Genomic DNA, 27,230 nt, shown 5'->3' with positions numbered 1-27,230 from the left:
AATTTGGGCCAAGACTGCTCCATAGCAAGGCCAGAATTTGAAGCATCGCAATAAATTACAAACGGGCGATTATAATCGGGAGATGAAAGAATAGGAGCTGTTGACAATTTGTTTTTGATAGTAGTAAAGGCGTGTTCTTGGTCAGACGACCAATTCCACGTAACTTCTTTATGTAATAAATGATTTAACGCACTTGAAATTTTTGAAAAGTTCTATATAAAGCGACGATAGTAAGACGCCATACCTAGGAAGCGCTTCAGCTGCTTCGTATTTCGCGGGATTGGAAAATACCTCATTGTGGCCGTTTTATCCGGATCCACGGTGACTCCATTTTCGGAAACAATATGCCCTAAAATACGAGTCTCTTTTCTACAAAAATGCGTTAATTTATTTAAACCTAAATCCATACAAACTCTATAACCGCCATCCTGTTTGGCTACTAGAAAGGCGGGAGCCGCCTACGGAGAGCTACAAGGCTCAATGAGGTCTTGTTCTAGCATTTCCTCAATCATAGTATCCATCACCTGTCGCTTAGCGGGGGCATATCAATATGGAGGGAAAGTAATGGACGTATACTTATAAATTAAAGAACCTAAAACTGCTTTACTCTCATCATCTAAGGGAGCTTCTACTAGGGCATTATAAATTCCGTCATAGTCTATAAAATCGTCGGAGGGATAAATACTAAAAATACATAACTGATCTGAATTATGGACGTTACTGAAACAATACTTATCGAAAACAATTTCTAAAAACTAAAACTATTGGTACCATAATTAATTGGCATGCCAACATGGCTTAAAATATCCCTTCCGAATATGCACGAATAGGCTAGACCGGAAACATAAGCGGCTTCCTTAAAATCCTTACGCGGTAAATTAAAGGGAACGGTAACGATACCCTGAGTAGCTAACAAAGACTGATCTGGTTGCATTAAAGAAAGATTAGAATTGAAAGTGGGGTAGCCCTGACTTTCTAACAAAGGTTTTAGAGCGCTGTTAAGGAGGGTGTTAGTCGAGCCGGGGTCTACTAAGGCAAGGCACGGAATACCACCTACAAAAATATCAAGAAAATCTTGACCTCCATTCAAAATTTTTGGACCAACTGAAAAATCATCCGTGCCGCCAAAAACACTGTTTACCGAATGGACGCGGGCTTCCCCCCGGTTACCGTGTACGGAGCGGTCGAGGAGCCCGCAGCGGCGATCCCGCTCTCGGACCATTATTTTGGGTCATAGGGGGTGGGGGAATACCTGGCGGCGTTCTAATCGGGCAGTCTGGACGATCGTACCCTTTTACTCCTCAGCCGTGACAAGTCACGTTAGGGTTATAGTATGAGGGACCTCCCGTAGGGCCTACGGTGGTCCGAGGACGCTGAGAAAAACATTCAGTAGCCACGTGGCCCTGTCTTTTACAAATTTGACAGGTAGGCTGTCTACGGATCTGACTAGAGTTTCCAGTATTGGGGGTATAGTACATACTACCGGAATGCCGAGAAATATTGGACGGGACGTTTGAATGACCACCGCTGTGACTAGTGCTAGCGGAAGACGGTTTATCGTTTTCGCCCTTGGATGAGCCAATAACTTTCTGTTTTCTAATACGCCTCTCCACTATAATAGCGTCGTCAATTAAATCGCGAATATTATTTTACGACTTAACCATAATTGGGATAGCAATCTCGTCTCTTAAATTGCGCAAAACTATTTTAATTTGTTCACTTTCAGACAGGGGTACACTCAACTGACTAAATAATTTTTGAAGTTTATCCAAAAATTCTGTAACGGTCTCTTGCGCTTTTGGCAGCTGATCGTTAATACGATCTTTAATATGTTCGTCGCTTGTACTGCGATCGAACTTGGATTTAATGCCCCGCTCAAACTGATCCCAAGAAACAAAGGGGGAGTTGTCGTTATACCACGTAAGGGCATCCCCATTTAGCATGTTAGGTATAGTAGACCTAACAAAATTTTTGGCGGTGCTATTGCTACTTAATAGCATTTGTTTAACCCGGCGTAGAAAGTCTTTCGGACCAGGGTCGGTTAATTTACCCTCCTAAAGAGGAGGCTCCGCTTAGAATCTAGTCTCAGCTAACACTTAACATCGGATAACTTCCATAGCGACATTTACATACATGGTGTGCCCATTGTATTTTCTTAGGCCGCGGTAAGTATTATTTAATAGTTTTTTATTCATTATCCTTAAACTAAATCGATTATATTTCATTTTGTTTTTCACGGCTAATAGGGAGAGACAGTGGGCACCTTGCAGTCTCAGGCGTATTCTCAGTTAAATCTCAGATAACAATATTTCATTCTTGACTGACTGCGTATAATAAGCATTGTGAAATTAACAAGTATTATTATAGAAATAAGATGGGTTAAGCCTTTGGTACAATATGTGTACCGAACTTGTAGGAGTGAAGATAGTTTTATCGCGTACAGTCTACACTCTTACAAGTTTTCTACAGCTGGCTAAACTCTATGTATATCTACTGCAACAAGCATTGTGATATTAATAAATGCCAAAAATTCAGTGTTATTTTCAAAACTAGACAGATATATCCTCCACAAGGTTTTGAATTTTTAGTTATTGCCTTCAGAAATCCCAACGAAGATTCGGGAACAATTAGAACCAAGGGGAGCGCATTCGCGTTTTTGCCCGGCGTTCCTTTTGAGAAAACTCACTAGCTCTCTTTCTACCGCGCGAGTGACGTAGCTGGTTGACGGTTTTCCCGTAGACACGGAGAGTAGGGTGTCTTAAAAGTACCGTGTAGTTGGTCTGTCATGGGTAAAAAAAATCTGTGCAAAAATGTGGTGAAATTGCATAATGTTGGGAGAATGTGAAAGAATATAAATACGTTGGAATTATTTTTGGGATTTTCAATTATTATAAAACTTTTATTAAAATAAAAAATAGGAACATTTTAATATTGAAAAGGCACATTTTAAAATTCATTAAAAAATTATTATATTGTTCCGTTTAAATCTGTCAACTGAACAAAAAGGCAGCTTATTTTTTAAACTTAACTACTTATTTATAATTATAAATTTTAAAATTTTGTTCCATGGTTATTTTGAATAGTTAAAATTTTAAAAAAGACTGATACTTCATGGAGTTTTAAAATATTTTATTTATTTACAAATATTAGAAGCTTTCGGACCGTGGTCCTTCCTCAGCTAGTCAATTATACATTTTAGCTACTTATTTTTTTAGTTTTCTTATCTTTTTTCCTGTCTTGGGCCTCAGTAATACTTTTTGAATTTAAATATTTAATTCTAGTTCTCATTTTTAAATAACAAAAAACTATCTTTCTTGGATATTTTGAAAATTATGGCATACGTTCATTAGTTAGGTTATTGATAAAAATTTAAATCTTAATTTCCTTTCCAACTTTACCTTAAAACTATAACTTTTACAATTTCACTATTAATTTATAATAATATTAGGCCTAGGCCCTATGCTATAAGCTTATAAAAGTTCTGGGTTTAATGTCAGCTAATACTGGAAGTTTTAATAATTTAGAGAATATAATACTTACAGAAATTTTTATAAAGTGCCAAAAACAAGTGTAAAATTGAAGGGAAAACGACCTCACGTATTTATTTTCTATACCGTATTTTTTCTGGTTTCTTTTATTAGGAATTCGACTGATTTCTCTAGTCTCTCCTATCTTCGCACTCTACTAGACTACTACCCTCCGCGCGGCTTGTTTCTGGTTTCCTGTCAACCAGCGACGTCACTGAAGGTAGGCCGGTAGTTACCAAGCCCCCCAACGTACCCGCTGAAGCGCTTCTCTACAGACCCCGTCGAAAGAGCTAACCTTATTATACGCAGTATTTTACCAACTTTGAATTAGAACATCCCCTACATGTTTTCAACAACTGGATAAACCCGTGTCTTGTAAATAAGGCAAAGAAATAAGCAACTATGAGGGGATTAAAATGTAAAAATAAAACTAAAATTGGTTTGCCTCCAAATGGATTTTCTTTTTACTTTATCGCTATATTTAATAGTCTACAAGTATACAGGCCAACCATAAAACAAATTAACACATTATTGGTTGATGGATCAATGGTAAATATCCTTTATTTTCTATAAAAATGGACAATTTACGTTTATACCAGTTTTATTGTTTTTCCTTTGCTCAAGGTTTTTTTTTAAATATGCCCTGAATTAGATTAAAGAGTTCACTGAAATCCCCCAGAAATTAGGTAAATTTTATATCTGTTCAAACCGTCCCTTTAAGCCTTCTTTATCTTCTGGCTATCGAATTATACTTGCAGACAGATGTTTCTAACACTGTTTTATGTTATGTTGAATCTGTCTGAAGTTTCATGGAATGATACACTCCAATGTCTAACAAACCAGAGGAATACTACTAGACGTTTATCTGGTGACAATACCTGTCTTCCACTCCATATAATTATGTTACAATATTAAGTAATGAAACATCCCTGTTGCGATGCTCTGAGCTACCAAATTTCCTGACTTCGTAAATGATAGGCCTAACTCTAAACATACTCTTGAATTCAATATCATGATAACAATTAAACTATCATAATTCATTATACCCATTCGGAAATTTCGTGCCGTACTTAAAACATTTCTGATTACTTCCATTTCATCATCAGATGAGGATTCTGAGCTTGATATATCTGAATTTAATAAATTAAGTGATATGCCCATTACGGCCGCCATTTTTTTATTTAATTTTAGGTCAGAGCTCAGTCCTGAACAGTTTATCACAGGACTGAACAGTTTATCACCTATTAACTCGGTATGGCGCGGTTGGCTTTTTCCTAAAACGTCCGAAAGGGACGTAAACAACGGGTTGGCCATTTCTTAAAATGTCAAAACTCGGTTGGCTAAAACAATATTCATAATGCATCAATAATATTTCTAAAAACAAATTAAATGTGAATCAACAATATTTCTAATATTAATAATAATTGAAATATATAATTTTACTAAAACATTGTGCTAAATACATTTTCATGGTGACGTTATTGCAATTTATAACTATTTAATAAAGGACAGTTATGTCCAACACTTTAAACTTATTTATTTCCTCCGTCGCGAGTTCTACAGTATCTCAGAGATATCTCTGTTGTAAACCATTTCGGCGAATGGACGTCGTTGGCTTTTCCCTAAAACGTCTGAAATGAACGCTCAGACCTTTTTAATTTGAGTGATCAAGTAAGCTAATGCTCAATGCTGGCGATTCTATTTTCTCTCTCTTAAACTGAACCACCTTAGGCTGAGTGCCGTGAAGTTCTCTCAGTCACTGATCGTTCACGGTGTGTTGAGCGAAATCGGCTGATCGCCACGCTAGCCTGCTCAATTTGAAGAGCCACGTCCTCCAGCGGCGGGATAATTCGTTCACTAGAAAGCGCTGACGGCGGGCTGAGTGAGATCGCGCGGAGAGAAGCGGTGGTTTTTTAACATTGGAATTTGTCAACCCACTGAGCGACGGGAAAGTCTTTTTTCCGGAATTTGCTCACAGCGCGGTGAGAAAAAATTATACAAATAATATTTTGTTGTCGATTTTTTTATGAAATAATTTATAAGAAATGAAACTTTTTTCTCACAGCGCTTTGAGCGAATTCTACCCCGTCGTTCAGTGGGATGCGAAATTCCAATGTTAAAAAACTACCGCTTCTCTCGGCGCGATCTCACTCCGTCAGCACTTTCTATTGAACAAATTATCCCGCCGCTAGGGGAAGCGACGCTTAAATTGAGCAGGCTAGCGCGTCGATCGGACGATCTCGCTCACCGCGTCGTGAAAAATCACTGACTGAGCGAACTAATCGGCGATCACCCTGAGCTGGCTCAATTTCTCTTTCTCGCTTAACAAGACCAACCGACCCTCGTATTTAAATGCTCACTCGTGGAGACGGCCTTGAACTTTTGTACGAGACGGTTAGCTTTCGGTCTGCTCCGAAGTTTTTCCTTTTTTTCCCTCTCACTTTTTTGTGAGTTTTTTACTACGTAATTTGGCATTTCCCGATTAGGGTTATCATTACTGCGTAGTTTTGTGTTTCCCTCGTCATATAGGGTAAGCTATTCTTTAGGCTTATTCCGCTCCTATTCACTATCCCTTTGCATCGAGTCTAGAGATGAGCGAAAATTGCGAGCGCTCAAATTTTAAAATAACCTAGTAATGAACGACGAGGGGCTGATCACTCCGCGTAATCGGTGTACAGAGACGTACCTTTGACTGTACTAATGGGATTACGCGTAATCTTTGAAGTCCCTGCCTTTGGCAGTGCTAATCTAAGCGTAATCCGGTGTACAGACGTTCTAAGAGTGGTTAGCCCCTCGATGAACGAGCACTTAAAATTCGAAAGTCGGCTGATCTTGTTCAGAGAGAGAGATAAACTGAGCAGGCTCAGAGCGAACGCAGAATGTTTTTTTTTCACTGGCTGATAAATCACGGCGCGGTGAGCGAGATCTGGCGATCAACGGGCTAATCTTTTCACTTTTGAGTGATAATCCCTCTAGCGGCGCGACAGTTTTTCAGTTGAAAGCGAATAGCGGGGCGTCGAGAAATATCTTCCCGATTGACGGAATTGGATGTTCAATTTTGAAAACTAGTAGAGGGCGAATCTTGATCACGCTGAGCAATGGCATGGTTTTTTCCTCGAATATCGTTCACCGGGAGGCGAACCTTCATTGAAAATATTTGGTTTTCTCATCGATTTGTCTAAAAATGGAAATATCTAGGGGGTAACAGAAACATTACTGTTATACTCTAAATATTCCACACTTTATAATTGTTAAGCCTAGTTCACACCGTACAATTAATTGGGCCACTTAAGTGTATCCAACTATTTGTAAGCCTGATAATTGTATAGTGTGAACGGAAAAAGTGGGAAAAATTGTTACAATTGTCCTGTTCATTGTATACAATTTCCTTCCATAAAATTAGTTTGATACAATTAAGTGGGCCAATTAATTGTATAGTTTGAACTGGGCTTAGAAGACAGTGGTATTATTGGTTCTTTTTGTGATTTTTGTCGCCCCCCCCCCCAAATTCGTCCCGGAAACGTTACAATGGTTAACTTGTTCTTTATCATTGTTCGGAATGAATCGGAACCAAGCTTTAACAATGCAAAATATACGATAAAAAATTTCTGGAAACAAAAATGTAATGTACACAAAAAATAAAGTAGTCCATGGGCCACGGACATAATTTTTAAAGTACGTAAAAACACACTAACTGCTTAATAAAATACAAAATTTTTGAAGAATTATAATACATTTGCGCAGGTCGCCTGCAAAGATGGAATTAAACTTATCCATATAAAATGTAATAATAAAGATTAAATGATATATAACATTAACAAATATATATTCGTTTAAAAAAATATATTTTATTATACATAATTTATATTTATATTTATATTTATTATTAATATTAATATTAAATAAATTAATTAATAATAATCAGCTTGACCAATATCCATGTCATCACTTCAAGAATAAATCATCGTACGTTGTGGGTTGGGCAACGGCTATCGCGAGTGCGGATGGTGTATCCAGAGGGAAGCCAATACGGGCGTGAGATGTTTTACGCGTGATCTAGCCATTCTTTGGACTCAACCCCCACGTGTCCAACATTGTGTATCCCTCAACCCCTGGTAGACTCATACCCCCTCATCAAAATGCTGCCACGTGTTAAATTTAACGTAAGCCTAATTAAAATTAATGCGATTAACGTCGATTGGAAACGATTAATAATGATATCGCAATATATATGAAAATTAAATTCAAAATTTATTGTCATTTGGTAAATTTTGTTTTTGCGAAATTTAACGTAAACGTATATCAAACCTTTACACGGACGGACTCGCGTGGCTCTGTTTACATTTTTTTGTCGGTGTATGGAGCCTTATTAAGCACTCCCACAATGCTCTAAAAAGCTGGTTTTATTATTTGAGGAAATATAGACGAAATTGTTTAGGCAGGGCCGTGCTAAAGGGGGGGGGGGGAGAGCCGGGCGTTCGCCCAGGGCCGCTAAAATGTCCCCATGAGGATGTATATACCGGAGGGTCGCTACACTCGGTTTCGCCCATGCATTTCGTTCCGGGGCCGCGAGACCTCTAAGTACGGCCCTGTGTTTAGGCATGGACACTGGTTTAGGACTAATGATATAGAATTGGGAACCAAGTTCATATCAATTCTTTATTCAACGAAAAGAAAAAAATCAGACAATTGAAGAAATAGCATTTTGCAAGTAACTAAAATAAATTAAACCATGCCAGTCTACATCTCTAAGGAAAACCACTATTTGTCCTGAACGTTCGTGTTCTCCTAATGTGTCCATGGTACCGTCACTCGCTGACCAACAAATTCTATATAACTAAATATATCACGTAAGCGTATTTTTAGAGATGAGTGGGGTTGGCCACCCGAAATCCGTCAAAGCCCGCGGGCCGAATAATGCCGACCCCTTAATTGCTTATGCAGGCCGATATTTCCAAAGCCCTTCGTTTTGAAACAAGACGTACGACACTCAGAATACACTCAATCCTGTCGAAAACCCGATTAAAATCAGTGTCTCAAAATAACATTATGACGCGCGCTAGTGGAAAACAAGCTTCACGCTTATTTATTAATTCTGGTCATACGTTGAAACCGAGGCAAACGACCTAAGTTATAGGTTATATGGAAACCACAACTTTTCAAAAATATAACTTTCATGAAAATCGGACATAAATTAAGGAACGTTATTTCAACTTTTAGGCGAAAATATAAAACCGCGTAAATTACCCCGAAAACCATACTTAAAATTAATATTAACTGATATAACGGAAAATATAGGTTCGCTGAATCTTAACCTTTTCATTTTTTTGGCCGTTATCGGACCTAATTTTTACAAAATATCTACCACACAAAGCGAAACCACCGAACACAGTAAATTTCGCAATGTTCAATTTCTTTGGCTCTGAATCCCAAAATTGTGAAGGCTATTGATGCAGTACATTCTTTGACTTTTCTAGCCCTAACAAGGGTATGTTGGCATACAGTGTTACGCCCGTGGGTTACTTTTGGCACGGGCTAGAACCGTACAAACCTCCACGGGTGGGTAATTAGCAGGCGCGTGCCAACGTTTTTACGAAAGCAGGGCAAAAACAAGATGTCTGGGACAATATGGTAAAAAACCTATTATTTACGGTAAAAAACTTCGAACCCTGAGTAAACAACAACTTTGCCCAATATATGCCCGAAGAAAAGTAGCTAACTAGGGTGGTGCCCAGCTGTGAAATTGAACAGGGGCAAGTTCTGGCTGTGCATTTAAGTAATATCGAAGGTAAAACCGTGAGCAACGTTTTTCTTTGTGACGTTTGGAACCAAATTGAAATCTTGATGGAATTGTTTGAAATTTTTTTTATTTAACAAGCATCTTACGGGGCATCGACCATTGTTATACGGGGTGTCCACTAAAAAACGATTTAATAGTGCATTTTACTAAATTTTAAATAGTATTAAAAAGTTACGTTATTCACTTTCAGACTACTGGGACAGTGCCACCATGTTGCAGCTGCGTTCTATGCATTGTTAGAGTATCAAGACAGAAAAGAACTACCCGATGATGCTACCTGCACGGATAAGTTGTGCAAATGGATCAACCCAGGGGGAATTCGGTTTCATTCCCAAGAGCTTTAGCTGACATTGTTATTGCAAAGAGGCTTCCGGGTAAAATCCTAAAGCCTAAAAACGAGAGGAAAGATAGGTACAATCCTATATCAGTTGATCGTCGTGAGGTTAACGAACATAAAAGGTTGAAATTGTTTCGGAGATTGCAATCTAATAAACGGATGCAAGCTTCGTTACACATTTTGAAAGTAACTTAATAAGCCGTGGCCAAGCATCTATTGAAAAGCCGAATTCAGGGGCTTCAACTGTGATATCAAGTTTTTCGGGTAACTGTCCGAATGATATTTCTTTGCCTCCTCTCAGTTCTAGTCAAAGCAAAGAAACATATCAACCATTACAGTCAAGTCCTAGAAAAGCTTTGGATACATAGTTCCTACGGCCTGTCCTGATATTTCATTGCATTCGGAAGCTTTTCATTTAGCTGCAATGAGTCATGTCAAAGAGCAATATCCCATTTTAAATGAAATGGAAAGGTCTAAAATTGAAGAAATGACAAGGGAATAATCGGGGAGTGAAAACTGGATTCAAGAACGAACAAAAAGATTGACATCGTCAAATTTTGGCCCTCTCTCAAAGTGCAGTACTGAACCAGATAAAAGACTGCGTACACTACTTTATAATAATGATGGTTCAGAAAACAATGGTACAAAGTTGAAAATCATTCCAGCAAAGTAGAGGGAAAGTGATGACGAGACATCGATCCCGGGTTCGGGTTTGGGTTCGGGATCGGGTTCCGGGATTTAATGGGTGAAATAAGGGTAAAATCGTCGAAAAGTTAATGTATTTATGATATTTCTCGCGACGATTTGTTTTCTCGTATATCAACATATTATGTCCAGGCCAACTTGTTCATTTATCTACGCTTATCTCGAAAGATACTTGAACGTATATCTTATCAAGCTTTATCGTACGAAATAAGTTGAAATGATGTAAAAATTGATAACCTAGGTGGCGCGTGCGCAGATTACCCCGGGGGACGCGGTTAATTTGAATTGAAGTGTTTTGACGTCATGGAATATTCGTTGTTAAAGTAGAATGGAAATATTTTTAAACTTCATTTTAATATCATTGTAGTACGCTTGACACTTGAACCAATCTCACGAGTATTTCTTAAAACGAATATCTCGATCGCGTTTTATCGTACGAAATAAGTGGAAATTATGTAAGTTGTATGATTGATAACCTAGGCAGGAAGATAGCACGCGCGTGCGCGGATTACCTGGGAGGCGCGGATTGCCCGGGCGCGCGGTTAATTTGAATTTAAAACATGGATTCCCTCTCCGAAATAATTCATGTACCCAAAATTGGACCGCAAGTTTTTTTTTTCTTTTTAGGTGAATCTCTATGGGAGTTTAACATTACAATAAAGCTATTAGGTCCAGTTTGGGGTACTTTTGGTCCGAAATGGGGTACATAGGGCCGAAAATGGTGACCTAGGTCGTTTTTAAGGTACATTTAGTCTAATTTGGTCCATTTTTGGGTACATCAGAAAAGCAGTTGGAAAAACGAAGAGCCTTTTTTTTTCTTCCACCCATCTCCAAACCCCAAAAATTTATTGCTTTAATTTATTTATCGCTTCCGTAGGTATAAAATAAGATAAAAACCACTTACCTATATTTTAATTACGGTAAATTAAAAATACTTAATTAGTGTACTAAGTTACGTTTAAAAGAACCTTTTGTAACAATTCCAATATGTAAATATAGGTAAGAGACAAGGCTACCATCTATAGAAGCGTTTTACAGTTCATTTAAAAATCTATTTTTTTTAAATCATCATCATCTCGTTCGTAATTGCCTTTCTATCTCTTCAATTTTAAAAGTATCCTAATTAATTCTATATTTTTAACATTAACAAGTCTCCAAATTATACCAACTTTTAACCAATTTTCCCCAATTATACTAATTTTTAACAGAATTTCCTAAATTATTCTAATTTTACCATAAGCCAACTTAATTTCAAAACTATTGTCTATTTATGAAAATTGAGTTTTGTACGTATTTTGAATCGTTTCATTTTTATCCCTAAAATGGGTGATTTGTAGGAAATTTATATTATTTTTATTGGCTTTACGATATTTCAAGTTAATTTATAAAATTTATAAATGAGTTTAATTAAATTAATAATTAAGTTTCGTTCGTATATTGAATCGGTATTTATTTATTAATTTTTTTACCTAGATTAATTTTTTATCCCCCACACTCTCGATCTAGCTCCCTACTATACGTGACCATTTATAATATCAAAATTGAACCGTCATGAATAATCCATATAAACGTAAAAGACGCGGACGTCTTGAAGTCCAAGTTTCGTTTCCACTGAAATAGAAACAACAAGAGGAAAGGGTCTTTCTGGTGACCTAACATTTAACATTGCTGGACGTTTTATATTAATTGTTTTCTGTTACTTATAGTCATATGGATTTCCATTCATTCGAGGAAGTTAGTGAAATAGTGGAAGAGTATAATAGGACGTGGTTAGATATGCAAGAAATAAAAGAACATTTGGACGAAATGGAAAAGCATTTAAAAAAGTGGGAATTGAAGTTAGAAGAAGCTTGTCAAAGGGAAATTGTACTGAGAAATAAAGTTAAAGATATAAAAACAAATACAATTGGATTGAAAATATTGCAAGATAGTTGGAAGGGAGCAGAGAAGTAAAGGGATAATATTGTATGTCATTGATTGGCTTAAGAACTGTTAAATAAAATATAAAATAAAATATGAAATAAAATAAAATATAAAATAAAATATGAAATAAAATAAAATATAAAATAAAATATGAAATAAAATAAAATATAAAATAAAATATGAAATAAAATAAAATGTAAGTAGGAATACTCGGTGATAATTCTTAACGAAAAATCAAAAAATTACTTACTTCAACCTTTCTCCCAGTTATTAGTTTCGTTTTAAACTTGGTTTACGTTTTAGTTTTACTTTGCTATTCTAGAAAATTCCAAAATTCCTTTAGAGTTTATCAGTAAAACCACTTACTTTAAGTATTTTTTTAATTAGTTCGGTCTAATAGTAGATTACGCACCTATAATCCATGATGTTTTCATTTAAATTCAAATTATAAGGAATTGAAAGTTTGAAGAAAATATTAATTTAGTTTGTAAATGAAATCCTTTTATAGTACTCTGAAGGGCTCTTAATACGTTTTGAACTTCCAAAATAAATTGATGTACTAAGTTACGTTTAAAAGAACCTTTTGTAACAATTCCAATATATATATATATATATATATATATATATATATATAAACCGTGATAAATAGTAAAACCCACTTATTTTTCAATTAATACATTTCAGATACACAAATTAATTAAATAAAAGTATTTAAATAAGAATTGCTTCACTAAATTACGCATTTGCACTTTAAATAATACCTGATTTTGAAATTATATTAGAATAATTATATTGTTAAACTTCTTTCATTTTTAAAAATGTAGTAGAAAATGAAAGATATTTTAATTAAAACATTTCTTAATTTCTTTATTACCTAAAAATATTTACAATATTTACAAATTTTTATATTGTTTAACTTCTTTCATTTTTAAAAATGTAATTGCTTGACTTAAATAAAGCGTGAAAATTATTAGTTTCAAATGATATTTACAAATCTTATCAACTCTAAAGTCCATTTTTCAGGTATTAGTAAGTATTTCATACAAACTAACTTCTAAAATATGGATTTAGTTCGTAAACAAAATTCTTTTAAATTACTTTGAAGGACTCTTTATACGTTTTGAACTTGAATAATATTAAAAACAATAATCTAAGATACCCTTTAAAGTTAAATTCCTTTAGTTTATCAGTAAAACCACTTACTTTAAGTATTTTTTTAATCCGTTCGGTCTAATAGTAGATTACGCACCTATAATCCATGATGTTTTCATTTACCTTTTATAGTACTCTGAAGGGCTCTTAATACGTTTTGAACTTCCAAAATAAATTAATGTACTAAGTTACGTTTAAAAGAACCTTTTGTAACAATTCCAATATATATATATATATATATATATATATATATATATATATATATATATATATAAATAGTAAAACCCACTTATTTTTCAATAAATACATTTCAGATACACAAATTAATTAAATAAATACTTAATTAGTGTACTAAGTTACGTTTAAAAGAACCTTTTGTAACAATTCCAATATGTAAATATAGGTATAAGGATTGAAAAAATACTTAAAGTGGTTTTACTGATAAACTTAATTCATATTTTCTTCAAACTTTCAATTCGCTTTTATTACTTTTTAAATACGGTAAAATATAATTCTTATACACAAATATAGTCAGAAAGATAGTATAAAACACTAAAATTAAAATTAAATTAAATTTGTGTGGATAAGATTTGTAAATATCATTTTGAAACTAATAACTTTCACGCTTTATTTAAGTCAAGCCAATAAAAACAATTACCTATATTTTAAATACGGTAAAATATAAATACATTTCCGATATGTAAATAAGTAGAATAACACTATGAAAAGTTCCTTTTTCTTCTTTTAATACGACAACACACAACTCTGATACGCAAATATATAAAGAAAATATAAAAAAAAATTTACTCTACGTTCGATACGTTAAAATACATTTCCGATACACAAATATAGATAAAGAAATACTATAAAATGTAAAAAGGTAGAAAAATACTACACATTAACCATTATGAATTTAAGTTTACAACATCCTTCACGTATAGAGCATAACATATATGTTCAGAGTTAACTTGTTTCCTCGTTATCTTTATCGCATGTGTTTTAAATAGCGTATGGAATAAGTTAAGAATGTACTGAAATGGTGTATGTTTAAACCTCGTAGAATAAAAAGTAAAACATATGTTCAGAGTCGGCTTGATTACTAAAGCGAATCACACAGAGACGTTTCCGGTGTAGTCACGTAGGAAGAAAAATACTACAACACTCTCTATACTCTACATTCAACACGTTAAAATATACTTCCGAAATGCCAATATAGGTAGTAAAATACTACAAAATCTCTATACTTTACCTTCAATACGTTAAATTACATTCCAATATGTAAATATAGGAGGAAAAATACTACAAAAGCCTCTTTTCTTGGCGTTCAATATGTTAAAAAAGATTTCTGAAATGCAAATGTAGGTAGTAAATACTACAAAATCTCTATACTCTACCTTCAATACGTTAAATTACATTCCAATATGTGAATATAGGTAGTAAATACTACAAAAGCCTCTTTTCTTGGCGTTCAATATGTTAAAATAGATTTCTGAAATGCAAATATAGGTAGTAAATACTACAAAAGCCTCTTTTCTTGGCGTTCAATATGTTAAAATAGATTTCTGAAATGCAAATATAGGTAGTAATTACTACAAAAGCCTCTTACTCTACGTTCAATACGTTAAATTAATGATATGCCTCCGATCGAATCGTTCATTTTTTCCTATTTAAATATACGCATTTAAATTAGAATTGCTTCTAGTGTTCGGCAGTCGATTAATTTTTATCCACAAATTTTCCGATTTATTTAAAAAACGTTGGTAAAAAAGAATATCATTTTAACTTATTTAATTGTGTTTTTTACCCAACCAAGCATTTATTTGAATAAAAGTGGTATTTATTTAAATAACCAATAGTTAAATAAAAATTGTTAAATGTTTAAATAATCGAAAGTGAACAAGCCTATTTTTTTAAATAAAACAAACAGACTTTAGAGTTGATAAGATTTGAAAATATCATTTGAAACTAATAATTTTCACGCTTTATTTAAGTCAAGCAATTACATTTTTAAAAATGAAAGAAGTTAAACAATATAAAAATTTGTAAATATTGTAAATATTTTTAGGTAATAAAGAAATTAAGAAATGTTTTAATTAAAATATCTTTCATTTTCTACTACATTTTTAAAAATGAAAGAAGTTTAACAATATAATTATTCTAATATAATTTCAAAATCAGGTATTTAAAGTACAAATGCATAATTTAGTGAAGCAATTCTTATTTAAATACTTTTATTTAATTAATTTGTGTATCTGAAATGTATTTATTGAAAAATAAGTGGGTTTTACTATTTATCACGGTTTTATATATAGTAAAACCCACTTATTTTTCAATAAATACACTTCAGATACACAAATTAATTAAATAAAAGTATTTAAATAAGAATTGCTTCACTAAATTATGCATTTGTACTTTAAATAATACCTGATTTTGAAATTATATTAGAATAATTATATTGTTAAACTTCTTTCATTTATAAAAATGTTGTAGAAAATGAAAGATATTTTAATTAAAACATTTCTTAATTTCTTTATTACCTAAAAATATTTACAATATTTACAAATTTTTATATTGTTTAACTTCTTTCATTTTTAAAAATGTAATTGCTTGACTTAAATAAAGCGTGAAAATTATTAGTTTCAAATGATATTTTCAAATCTTATCAACTCTTAAGTCTGTTTGTTTTATTCAAATAAATGCTTGGTTTGGTAAAAAACACAATTAAATAAGTTAAAATGATATTCTTTTTTACCAACGTTTTTTAAATAAATCGGAAAATTTGTGGATAAAAATTAATCAACTGCCGAACACTAGAAGCAATTCTAATTTAAATGCGTATATTTAAATAGGAAAAAATGAACGATTCGATCGGAGGCATATCATTAATTTAACGTATTGAACGTAGAGTAAGAGGCTTTTGTAGTAATTACTACCTATATTTGCATTTCAGAAATCTATTTTAACATATTGAACGCCAAGAAAAGAGGCTTTTGTAGTATTTACTACCTATATTTGCATTTCAGAAATCTATTTTAACATATTGAGCGCCAAGAAAAGAGGCTTTTGTAGTATTTACTACCTATATTTACATATTGGAATGTAATTTAACGTATTGAAGGTAGAGTATAGAGATTTTGTAGTATTTACTACCTACATTTGCATTTCAGAACGCCAAGAAAAGAGGCTTTTGTAGTATTTTTCCTCCTATATTTACATATTGGAATGTAATTTAACGTATTGAAGGTAAAGTATAGAGATTTTGTAGTATTTTACTACCTATATTGGCATTTCGGAAGTATATTTTAACGTGTTGAATGTAGAGTATAGAGAGTGTTGTAGTATTTTTCTTCCTACGTGACTACACCGGAAACGTCTCTGTGTTATTCGCTTTAGTAATCAAGCCGACTCTGAACATATGTTTTACTCTTTATTCTACGAGGTTTAAACATACACCATTTCAGTACATTCTTAACTTATTCCATACGCTATTTAAAACACATGCGATAAAGATAACGAGGAAACAAGTTAACTCTGAACATATATGTTATGCTCTATACGTGAAGGATGTTGTAAGCTTAAATTCATAATGGTTAATGTGTAGTATTTTTCTACCTTTTTACATTTTATAGTATTTCTTTATCTATATTTGTGTATCGGAAATGTATTTTAACGTATCGAACGTAGAGTAAATTTTTTTTTATATTTTCTTTATATATTTGCGTATCAGAGTTGTGTGTTGTCGTATTAAAAGAAGAAAAAGGAACTTTTCATAGTGTTATTCTACCTATTTACATGTCGGAAATGTATTTATATTTTACCGTATTTAAAATATAGGTAATTGTTTTTATTGGCTTGACTTAAATAAAGCGTGAAAGTTATTAGTTTCAAAATGATATTTACAAATCTTATCCACACAAATTTAATTTAATTTTAATTTTAGTGTTTTATAGTATCTTTCTGACTATATTTGTGTATAAGAATTATATTTTACCGTATTAAAAAAGTAATAAAAGCGAATTGAAAGTTTGAAGAAAATATGAATTAAGTTCGTAAATAAAATCCTTTTATAGTACTTTGAAGGACTCTTAATATGTTTTCAACTTGAATAAAATTAAAAACAATAATCTAAGATACCCTTTAAAGTTAAATTCCTTTAGAGTTTATCAGTAAAACCACTTTAAGTATTTTTTCAATCCTTATACCTATATTTACATATTGGAATTGTTACAAAAGGTTCTTTTAAACGTAACTTAGTACACTAATTAAGTATTTATTTAATTAATTTGTGTATCTGAAATGTATTTATTGAAAAATAAGTGGGTTTTACTATTTATATTTATATATATATATATATATATATATATATATTGGAATTGTTACAAAAGGTTCTTTTAAACGTAACTTAGTACATTAATTTATTTTGGAAGTTCAAAACGTATTAAGAGCCCTTCAGAGTACTATAAAAGGTAAATGAAAACATCATGGATTATAGGTGCGTAATCTACTATTAGACCGAACGGATTAAAAAAATACTTAAAGTAAGTGGTTTTACTGATAAACTAAAGGAATTTAACTTTAAAGGGTATCTTAGATTATTGTTTTTAATATTATTCAAGTTCAAAACGTATAAAGAGTCCTTCAAAGTAATTTAAAAGAATTTTGTTTACGAACTAAATCCATATTTTAGAAGTTAGTTTGTATGAAATACTTACTAATACCTGAAAAATGGACTTTAGAGTTGATAAGATTTGTAAATATCATTTGAAACTAATAATTTTCACGCTTTATTTAAGTCAAGCAATTACATTTTTAAAAATGAAAGAAGTTAAACAATATAAAAATTTGTAAATATTGTAAATATTTTTAGGTAATAAAGAAATTAAGAAATGTTTTAATTAAAATATCTTTCATTTTGTACTACATTTTTAAAAATGAAAGAAGTTTAACAATATAATTATTCTAATATAATTTCAAAATCAGGTATTATTTAAAGTGCAAATGCATAATTTAGTGAAGCAATTCTTATTTAAATACTTTTATTTATTTAATTAATTTGTGTATCTGAAATGTATTAATTGAAAAATAAGTGGGTTTTACTATTTATCACGGTTTTTATATATATATATATATATTGGAATTGTTACAAAAGGTTCTTTTAAACGTAACTTAGTACATTAATTTATTTTGGAAGTTCAAAACGTATTAAGAGCCCTTCAGAGTACTATAAAAGGATTTCATTTACAAACTAAATTAATATTTTCTTCAAACTTTCAATTCGTTATAATTTGAATTTAAATGAAAACATCATGGATTATAGGTGCGTAATCTACTATTAGACCGAACTAATTAAAAAAATACTTAAAGTAAGTGGTTTTACTGATAAACTCTAAAGGAATTTTGGAATTTTCTAGAATAGCAAAGTAAAACTAAAACGTAAACCAAGTTTAAAACGAAACTAATAACTGGGAGAAAGGTTGAAGTAAGTAATTTTTTGATTTTTCGTTAAGAATTATCACCGAGTATTCCTACTTACATTTTATTTTATTTCATATTTTATTTTATATTTTATTTTATTTCATATTTTATTTTATATTTTATTTAACAGTTCTTAAGCCAATCAATGACATACAATATTATCCCTTTACTTCTCTGCTCCCTTCCAACTATCTTGCAATATTTTCAATCCAATTGTATTTGTTTTTATATCTTTAACTTTATTTCTCAGTACAATTTCCCTTTGACAAGCTTCTTCTAACTTCAATTCCCACTTTTTTAAATGCTTTTCCATATCGTCCAAATGTTCTTTTATTTCTTGCATATCTAACCACGTCCTATTATACTCTTCCTCTATTTCACTTACTTCCTCGAATGAATGGAAATCCATATGACTATAAGTAACAGAACACAATAAATATAAAACGTCCAGCAATGTTAAATGTTAGGTCACCAGAAAGACCCTTTCCTCTTGTTGTTTCTATTTCAGTGGAAACGAAACTTGGACTTCAAGACGTCCGCGTCTTTTACGTTTATATGGATTATTCATGACGGTTCAATTTTGATATTATAAATGGTCACGTATAGTAGGGAGCTAGATCGAGAGTGTGGGGGATAAAAAATTAATCTAGGTAAAAAAATTAATAAATAAATACCGATTCAATATACGAACGAAACTTAATTATTAATTTAATTAAACTCATTTATAAATTTTATAAATTAACTTGAAATATCGTAAAGCCAATAAAAATAATATAAATTTCCTACAAATCACCCATTTTAGGGATAAAAATGAAACGATTCAAAATACGTACAAAACTCAATTTTCATAAATAGACAATAGTTTTGAAATTAAGTTGGCTTATGGTAAAATTAGAATAATTTAGGAAATTCTGTTAAAAATTAGTATAATTGGGGAAAATTGGTTAAAAGTTGGTATAATTTGGAGACTTGTTAATGTTAGAAATATAGAATTAATTAGGATACTTTTAAAATTGAAGAGATAGAAAGGCAATTACGAACGAGATGATGATTTTAAAAAAAATAGATTTTTAAATGAACTGTAAAACGCTTCTATAGATGGTAGCCTTGTCTCATACCTATATTTACATATTGGAATTGTTACAAAAGGTTCTTTTAAACGTAACTTAGTACACTAATTAAGTATTTTTAATTTACCGTAATTAAAATATAGGTAAGTGGTTTTTATCTTATTTTATACCTACGGAAGCGATAAATAAATTAAAGCAATAAATTTTTGGGGTTTGGAAATGGGTGGAAGAAAAAAAAGGCTCTTCGTTTTTCCAACTGCTTTTCTGATGTACCCAAAAATGGACCAAATTAGACTAAAAGTACCTTAAAAACGACCAAAGTCACCATTTTCGGCCCTATGTACCCCATTTCGGACCAAAAGTACCCCAAACTGGACCTATTAGCTTTATTGTAATGTTAAACTCCCATAGAGATTCCCCTAAAAAGAAAAAAAACTTGCGGTCCAATTTTGGGTACATGAATTATTTCGGAGAGGGAGTCCATGTTTTAAATTCAAATTAACCGCGCGCCCGGGCAATCCGCGCCTCCCAGGTAATCCGCGCACGCGCGCTATCTTCCTGCCTAGGTTATCAATCATACAACTTACATAATTTCCACTTATTTCGTACGATAAAACGCGATCGAGATATTCGTTTTAAGAAATACTCGTGAGATTGGTTCAAGTGTCAAGCGTACTACAATGATATTAAAATGAAGTTTAAAAATATTTCCATTCTACTTTAACAACGAATATTCCATGACGTCAAAACACTTCAATTCAAATTAACCGCGTCCCCCGGGGTAATCTGCGCACGCGCCGCCTAGGTTATCAATTTTTACATCATTTCAACTTATTCAGTACGATAAAGCTTGATAAGATATACGTTCAAGTATCTTTCGAGATAAGCGTAGATAAATGAACAAGTTGGCCTGGACATAATATGTTGATATACGAGAAAACAAATCGTCGCGAGAAATATCATAAATACATTAACTTTTCGACGATTTTACCCTATTTCACCCATTAAATCCCGGAACCCGATCCCGAACCCAAACCCGAACCCGGGATCGATGTCTCGTCATCACTTTCCCTCTACTCAGCAATAAAATATGGAAGGTATCGCTCTTCTACATTTTGTAAACTACCAGAGTGACAGAGGAAACCCAGTTCGGGTTACAAAAAGTGGATTAGTCATTCATAAAAGATTTTATTTCCTGGGAGCATCTCCCGATGGACTAGTTCTGGAATATAAATCTAATAGCCTGGGATTACTCGCAATCAAGAGTCCTTCATCCAAAAAAAACATGACCATTACGGAAGCACTGAAAAGTAAACTTTTTTATTTGAAACTTGAAAATGGCCAAGTGATTCTAAAGTCTCATTACTTTTAATTTTATTCAGTGTGAAGCATAAGTAACATAATAACAATAAGTATGACAATTAGCAAAATTAACACTGATTTTTATTAAAGGTGTGCAAATACCATTTTTTTGGGGACCAATTCAAATATCAAATATTTCTCTAAGATAATAAAATACCGAATCAAATATTTGTAAAGTCAAATAATTTGGTTAAAATTATTTGATCAAATACCAAATAGTATTCAAATACCAAATACTTGATCAAATATCAAATAATTTGACTATTTGGTTCTCGAATATAGCCAAAGAGCGCAAAGCTTTAAAATTTTTGGCAGAAAAACCCAGACAACATCTAGCGGTTGACTGATTATTTGACCATTTAATAAAATATTTGAAGACACCAAATTATTTGATTTTGGAACTATTTGACCAAATACCAAACTATTTCGTATTACCAAATACGTTTCATAGCTATTTTCAAATATCAAATTATTTGGTCAAGATAAATAGTTTTAAGCCCTATTTGATTTGGTAATCGGTTATTTGATTTGGTATTTGGTTCAAATAATTTGGTAGTACCAAATATTTTGCACAGTGGAGCACCCAGGGGTGGGCCCAAGCGGCCCGGGCCCCCTCCAGAAAGAAGAAAAATAAGCAGGACCGAAGCTCTCTTAAAACGTTTGTTGCTTATCATTACAACTAAAGTTGCCGAAAATATTTGTACCTCATCGGGCCCCTCCCAGTATCCCGGGTGCGCCGTTGATTTTACACACCTCTAATTTTTATAGTTATTCCATAATCCAAGTTTAGTTCAGCACAGAGACACCTGGTACCTAAAACATGCCAAAGCCAAAATATACTACTACCAAGGATGATAATATACTACTTAGGTCTTTTACATGTCTAAGTCAAAGCAACGCGAGAGTGTCAGTGTCAAAAAAAGGTTATGTCAGAGAATTGGCATTAACACCTCCGAAAGTGTCATACTTTACAGTATTTATGTTACTTATGTGTAAAAGTATGAGTTATAAAAAATTCATTTTTCATTAATAAGGTACAAGGAAAACTTTTTATCACAGAGCGTTCTTGGTGTGATTTTTTTGTGTTCATGGGATCGAAAAAGGGACAACTTATATGCCTTTGTTCCCGAAAAAATGTTAAAAAAAGTAAAGAAAAATGAAAAATTATATGGTTCAGTAAATATAAACCATTTAAGCAAGTAAACCCAAATGTAGTAGATGATTTTTTTTAAATTTATGATTGAGTATATATTTCTAGTTTGAAATATTAACACTCGCAAGATAAAGATTGAATGGTTTAAAAGCCGACTACTTAGTTATTCACTGTCTTTACTGTATGTAGGTAGGTTAGATGACTCACTTGCCATGCAACCAACCTAGTTTCAGTAAAGGGATATGAAGTTGACTATTGAAATACTAGCACATAAAACCTTTATTTATAAATGGCCATGATTTAACATTTCAACCCCACAAGGTCTTTAGACATCTGAATAACACTTTCCGAGGTTAAAACGTTATCTCAACGAAGTTATAAACAAGTTTTAACAATACCAAACTTTTATTGGTCCTTTTCAATAAACTATAATTTTAATTCCTTTTTACAAATGTAAACAGTATGAAACATTTTTTTTTTAAATCATCGAGAACTGTTAAATCTGAATATTCTCTTATGAGAGCTGGAAAAAAGTTGGTAAACAGCGCACACACAGTAACAATGTTTTCAGCTTCATCACTCATGGACAGTGGAATGGGTGCATCAAATATGTGATATGTTTTAATACGCCTTATTGCTCTTTCAACCTGCACTCGCACTTTCGCTATACTTTTTGTCTTCAAAACATCAGTCGTGGGCATTTGGGGGGCTTTGCTGGGACGGTATTGTGGAGGTATGTTGAGTGTCACCCCTTCCGGCAGAAGACCAGTTATATCTAAACCTTTATCTGTCATTACATCATCTCCTTTTTCCAATAAATCTAAAACTTTGGAATCCTCTACAATGTATTTGTCTGAAGTGGCCCCACCATATAAGTTAGATACATAGGTTACCATTCCTCCCGGTGATATTCCAATAAGGACTTTAAAAGTATTGTAGTTCTTGTAGGAAGAAAAAGTGGCCCAATGAGCAGATATTGAAGAAGGCCGTTCTACCCTAAACTCCGAACAATCCAATATCAACCTTGTGTTAGGGTATTCTTGAAAGGTCAGTGGACGATTTAAGTCAGTTACGGACTTAATGATGGCTCTCCTACCCGGAAGGGTAATAGGGTTTAGATCGACTCCGCTATTTATATAACTTTTTTCAGTACGAATCTAGCCCCGGTATGCCATTGGACTACACTTTTCGATCATGGTAGCGATCACCTTCCTATAAGAATTCATTGTAATCTTGTGGTTCACACAGCAGTTGATTCGCCCCCGCAATGGGATTATGCTAAGGCAAACTGGGCCCTCTACCGTGCTCTTTTCGATCGATCCTTCAACCACTGAGTTTCAGGTGATTCACTTGATGACATGGTGGATCTCTTTTCTGAAATGTTAATAACGGCCGCTCATTCATCCATTCCTATTCGGGGTACGGGTCCAGTGGGTGGTCGTCTATCTCCCCAACCGTGGTGGGCTACATCGTGTTCCATTGCTCTGAAGGCAGCAGCCGCCGCGCGGCGTCGAGCCTCTCACACTCGTCGACCAGATGATGCTCTCTCTGCCCGCCGGCTAACAGCCCGTGCTAAACCTCTTGTTCAACGTAACCGAAAAGCTTCCTGGCAACGCTTCAGTTCTACCTTGTCGGGGTCTACTCTGATTACTTCCCTCTGGCGTAAGGTTCGTTGGTTCGAAACGGTTCCAACTATGTTCTTGCTTCCGATTTCTCGGCGGCTGCTACAGCAGGAACGAACTTCACAGCACCTAAGCCTGTTACTTCCCCATCAGCTCTTTCGGGGCCATTCTTGACGGACGAGCTGCACCATGGCATTTCCCGGTCCAAAAATACTGCGCACGGTGCTGATCGTATTTCCACACTGCTTATAAAGAATCTCCCCCATAAAGCCCTTACGATTCTGCTCAGTCTTTATAATGATTGTTGGACCACTGGCTTTATGCCGTCGTCCTGGAAATCCGGCATTATTTGTGCCTTTCTAAAACCAGGCAAAAACCCAAATTCACCTACCTCGTATCGTCCAATCACACTATTGTCAGTGCTTGGCAAGCTGTTTGAGCGTTTAATATTTCGCCGCCTTGATTGGTGGCTCGAATCGTCAGGGAAGCGCTCCCCCTACCAGTGTGGGTTTCGTCGAGCTCGTCGGAGTATCGACAACGGGTTCTGCTGAATGGTGTTGCCCAACATGCGTTAATAACCAAAAATTCGTGTATAGCTGTCTAAGTCTTTCTTGACATTAAAGATGCGTTCGGCAATGTCAATCATGATTTTCTTCTCCGCCAATTGACAACGTTGGGTTTTGATGCTGGGGTAATTCGTTTCTTTCGGTCCTATCTGGCGGGTCGCACAGCGTGTGTTAGGGTCCGCACGTCACTGTCCACATCCTTCTCTCTTCTCCGGGGGGTCCCCCAAGGCGCTGTTCTCAGCCTGTTGCTGTTCAGTCTGCTACTCGACGATTTACCTGCGGTCCTGCCTCCTGGTATTCAAGTGGCGATGAATGCGGATGAAATAGAATTATTTCTCACTGGGCACTCCTTGGGTTTGCTAAATATCCATATGCAAGAGGCTATTCAGGTGACGTCAGCCTACCTCCGGCGCCGAGGCCCCCTCTGTCTCCGGCCAAATGCGTAGCGCTGTGTTTTACCCGCAAACATAATCCGCCAGCATACTTTACTCTCAGTATGGAAGGCCACGATCTACCGCTAGCCCGCATGGCTCGTTATCTGGGCGTGCTTTTCGATAGCCGTCTTACTTGGCGGCCCTCTGTTGTTGTGTTGCGCACACGTTGCCAACGTATCCTAAGCCTGCTGCGTTCTATGGTCAGCTCCAGATGGGGTCTATCTAGCAAGTACCTCAGGATGTTGTATCTAGGTTTAATTCGCTGTCGGATTGGCAACGTAGCTGTGGTTTATCGCTCCGCTTCAGCTACAACTCTTTCTCTACTGGATACACTACAGAATGCCTGTTTTCGCGCTATTGCTGGGGCACCTCGATCTTCGGCAATAGGGGTGCTGGAGTTGATAACGTATGTGCCTCCCTTATCCGTACATCGAGATTTTCATCTGCTGCGTTATGGCGTGCACTGTCTTACTTGTCCGGTTACCCATTTTCTCGCGGAGTGGATGGCTCCTACCAATGTTACGTCTGCCTCCTAGCGTGGCACCTTGGCTCATTTGCGTATCGTCCACAAGGTGGATGACTTGTACTTATCACTGCTGCGACAGTCTCCGGCCCCGTGGTCCTCTGTTCCGTTTGTGGTCGACTCTGAGTGGTGTCGTGCCGCTAAAGCGGATAGTACTAACATTGAATTAGCCTCTGACTTTACGCTTAGGTTGAACTCACATGCAAGTGCGAGGCGATGGGTCTCGTGACGATCTAGCCAACTGTGCTGGTTTGGCAGTTCCTATTCCCAGTTTGGGAGTTACCCAATCCTTTCGCACCTCTTCGGAGCTTTCGATATGTCGTGTTGAACTCACCGCCATTGTCCAAGCTTTGTTATGGCTCATTGATCATCGAGTCTACGAGGCAGTGATATGTTGCGATTCTCGCTCTGCCTTAGCGTGACTCTGTCGCCCTGACCAAACTGACCCATTACTTTTAGCAGTTTGGTATCGCCTACGGAATTTCCCCTTTGTAAACTATTCTTTTCTCTGGGTTCCTGCGCATTTAGGGGTACCCGGGAATGAATTGGCGGACCAAGCTGCTCGTGCGGCTATAACATCGCGCACTGCTTTGTATGTGTTTTCCCCGGTAGATGCCCCTCAGTGTCGGAGGGTCCTACTCAAAGCTCTGGTCGATTCCTGGCAACTACACTGGGACTAGCTCCCGGTAGGTCGGTGGCTCCATGCAGTCCATCCATCGCCCTGCTATCCCGCTGTTTGGCACCTCCACCTCCGCCACCCCATGGAACGCCCTTTGTTTCTGGCATTAATTGATCGATTTCCCACTCCGGCAGTATTGCACCGCTTCAAACGGTCTCCTTCCCCTCTTTCTCGGAATTGTGGAGTCACTAGCGACCTTGAACACTACGTTTTCCACTGTCCCAATTATGGTTCCATTCGGGGATCCTTACAGCGACGCCTATTGATCGAGAACCGCTCCTTGACTCATGTTTTAGCATACAACGGCCTCCCTAGGCGGCTTCAGAGGCCGCTCCTGCGCGTGCTTGCTATTCTGCTTTATAGGCCCAGTCTGCGCGACCTCTTATCACCTTCTTAGACGTCTGTGTGACAGTATATAACTAACCTTATACTAATTGTTGGGACTTTATTCGGCATAGGGGCCTTTTAGGATAAAGCCTGAACTGCTAACTTACGTATACTTAAAGTTCTTGTAGACTTCTTGAGACATACCTCCATCATGCAATGCAAATTGCTATCTCACAGCGCAAGGCTACCTCGCAGACGTTCTCCGGTTGCTGCCGGCTTTGATGTATACAGCCCTCGTACCGAAACTATCCCATCAAAATCTAAGGAGTTGTTTCTCCTAGATATTGCACTGGCAATATCTTCCAATCACTATGGACGTTTATCGGGAAAGCAGTCACTTTTACTCTTTTAGTGAAAGGAATTTATGTTGCAGCTGGTTTCATGGACGCGGACTTTCGGGGGAACATAGGAGTGCTCCTTTTTAATTTATCGGATAACCCGGTTATCATCAACACATCGGATGCTATTGCCCAACTAATAATTTCTCGACTACCCGAACATTACGAACTGTACAT

The 27,230-nt window shown here is 34.9% G+C and overlaps 1 protein-coding gene across 1 annotated transcript in view; it reads right to left on the bottom strand.

The window, feature by feature from the left end:
* The window catches only part of LOC149943362 (uncharacterized), a 32,581-nt gene extending 8,717 nt beyond the window's left edge, over nt 1-23,864 (bottom strand). The window contains exons 1-2 of the mRNA XM_090176053.1: nt 23,806-23,864; nt 23,059-23,596 (exon numbers count right to left, since the gene is read on the bottom strand). Of these exons, the coding sequence (XP_090032179.1) occupies nt 23,059-23,596; nt 23,806-23,864 (597 nt within the window). The remainder of the gene's footprint in view (nt 1-23,058; nt 23,597-23,805) is intronic.
* Nucleotides 23,865-27,230: the final 3,366 nt, after the last annotated feature.

This window comes from Leiobunum rupestre, chromosome 5 (genome assembly GCF_980474605.1).
Source record: "Leiobunum rupestre chromosome 5, qqLeiRupe1.1.hap1, whole genome shotgun sequence".
NCBI classification, from domain to species: Eukaryota; Metazoa; Arthropoda; class Arachnida; order Opiliones; family Sclerosomatidae; genus Leiobunum; species Leiobunum rupestre.
Note: the sequence above shows the minus strand (reverse complement) of the source record. Positions and strands in the feature narration are given on the sequence as shown.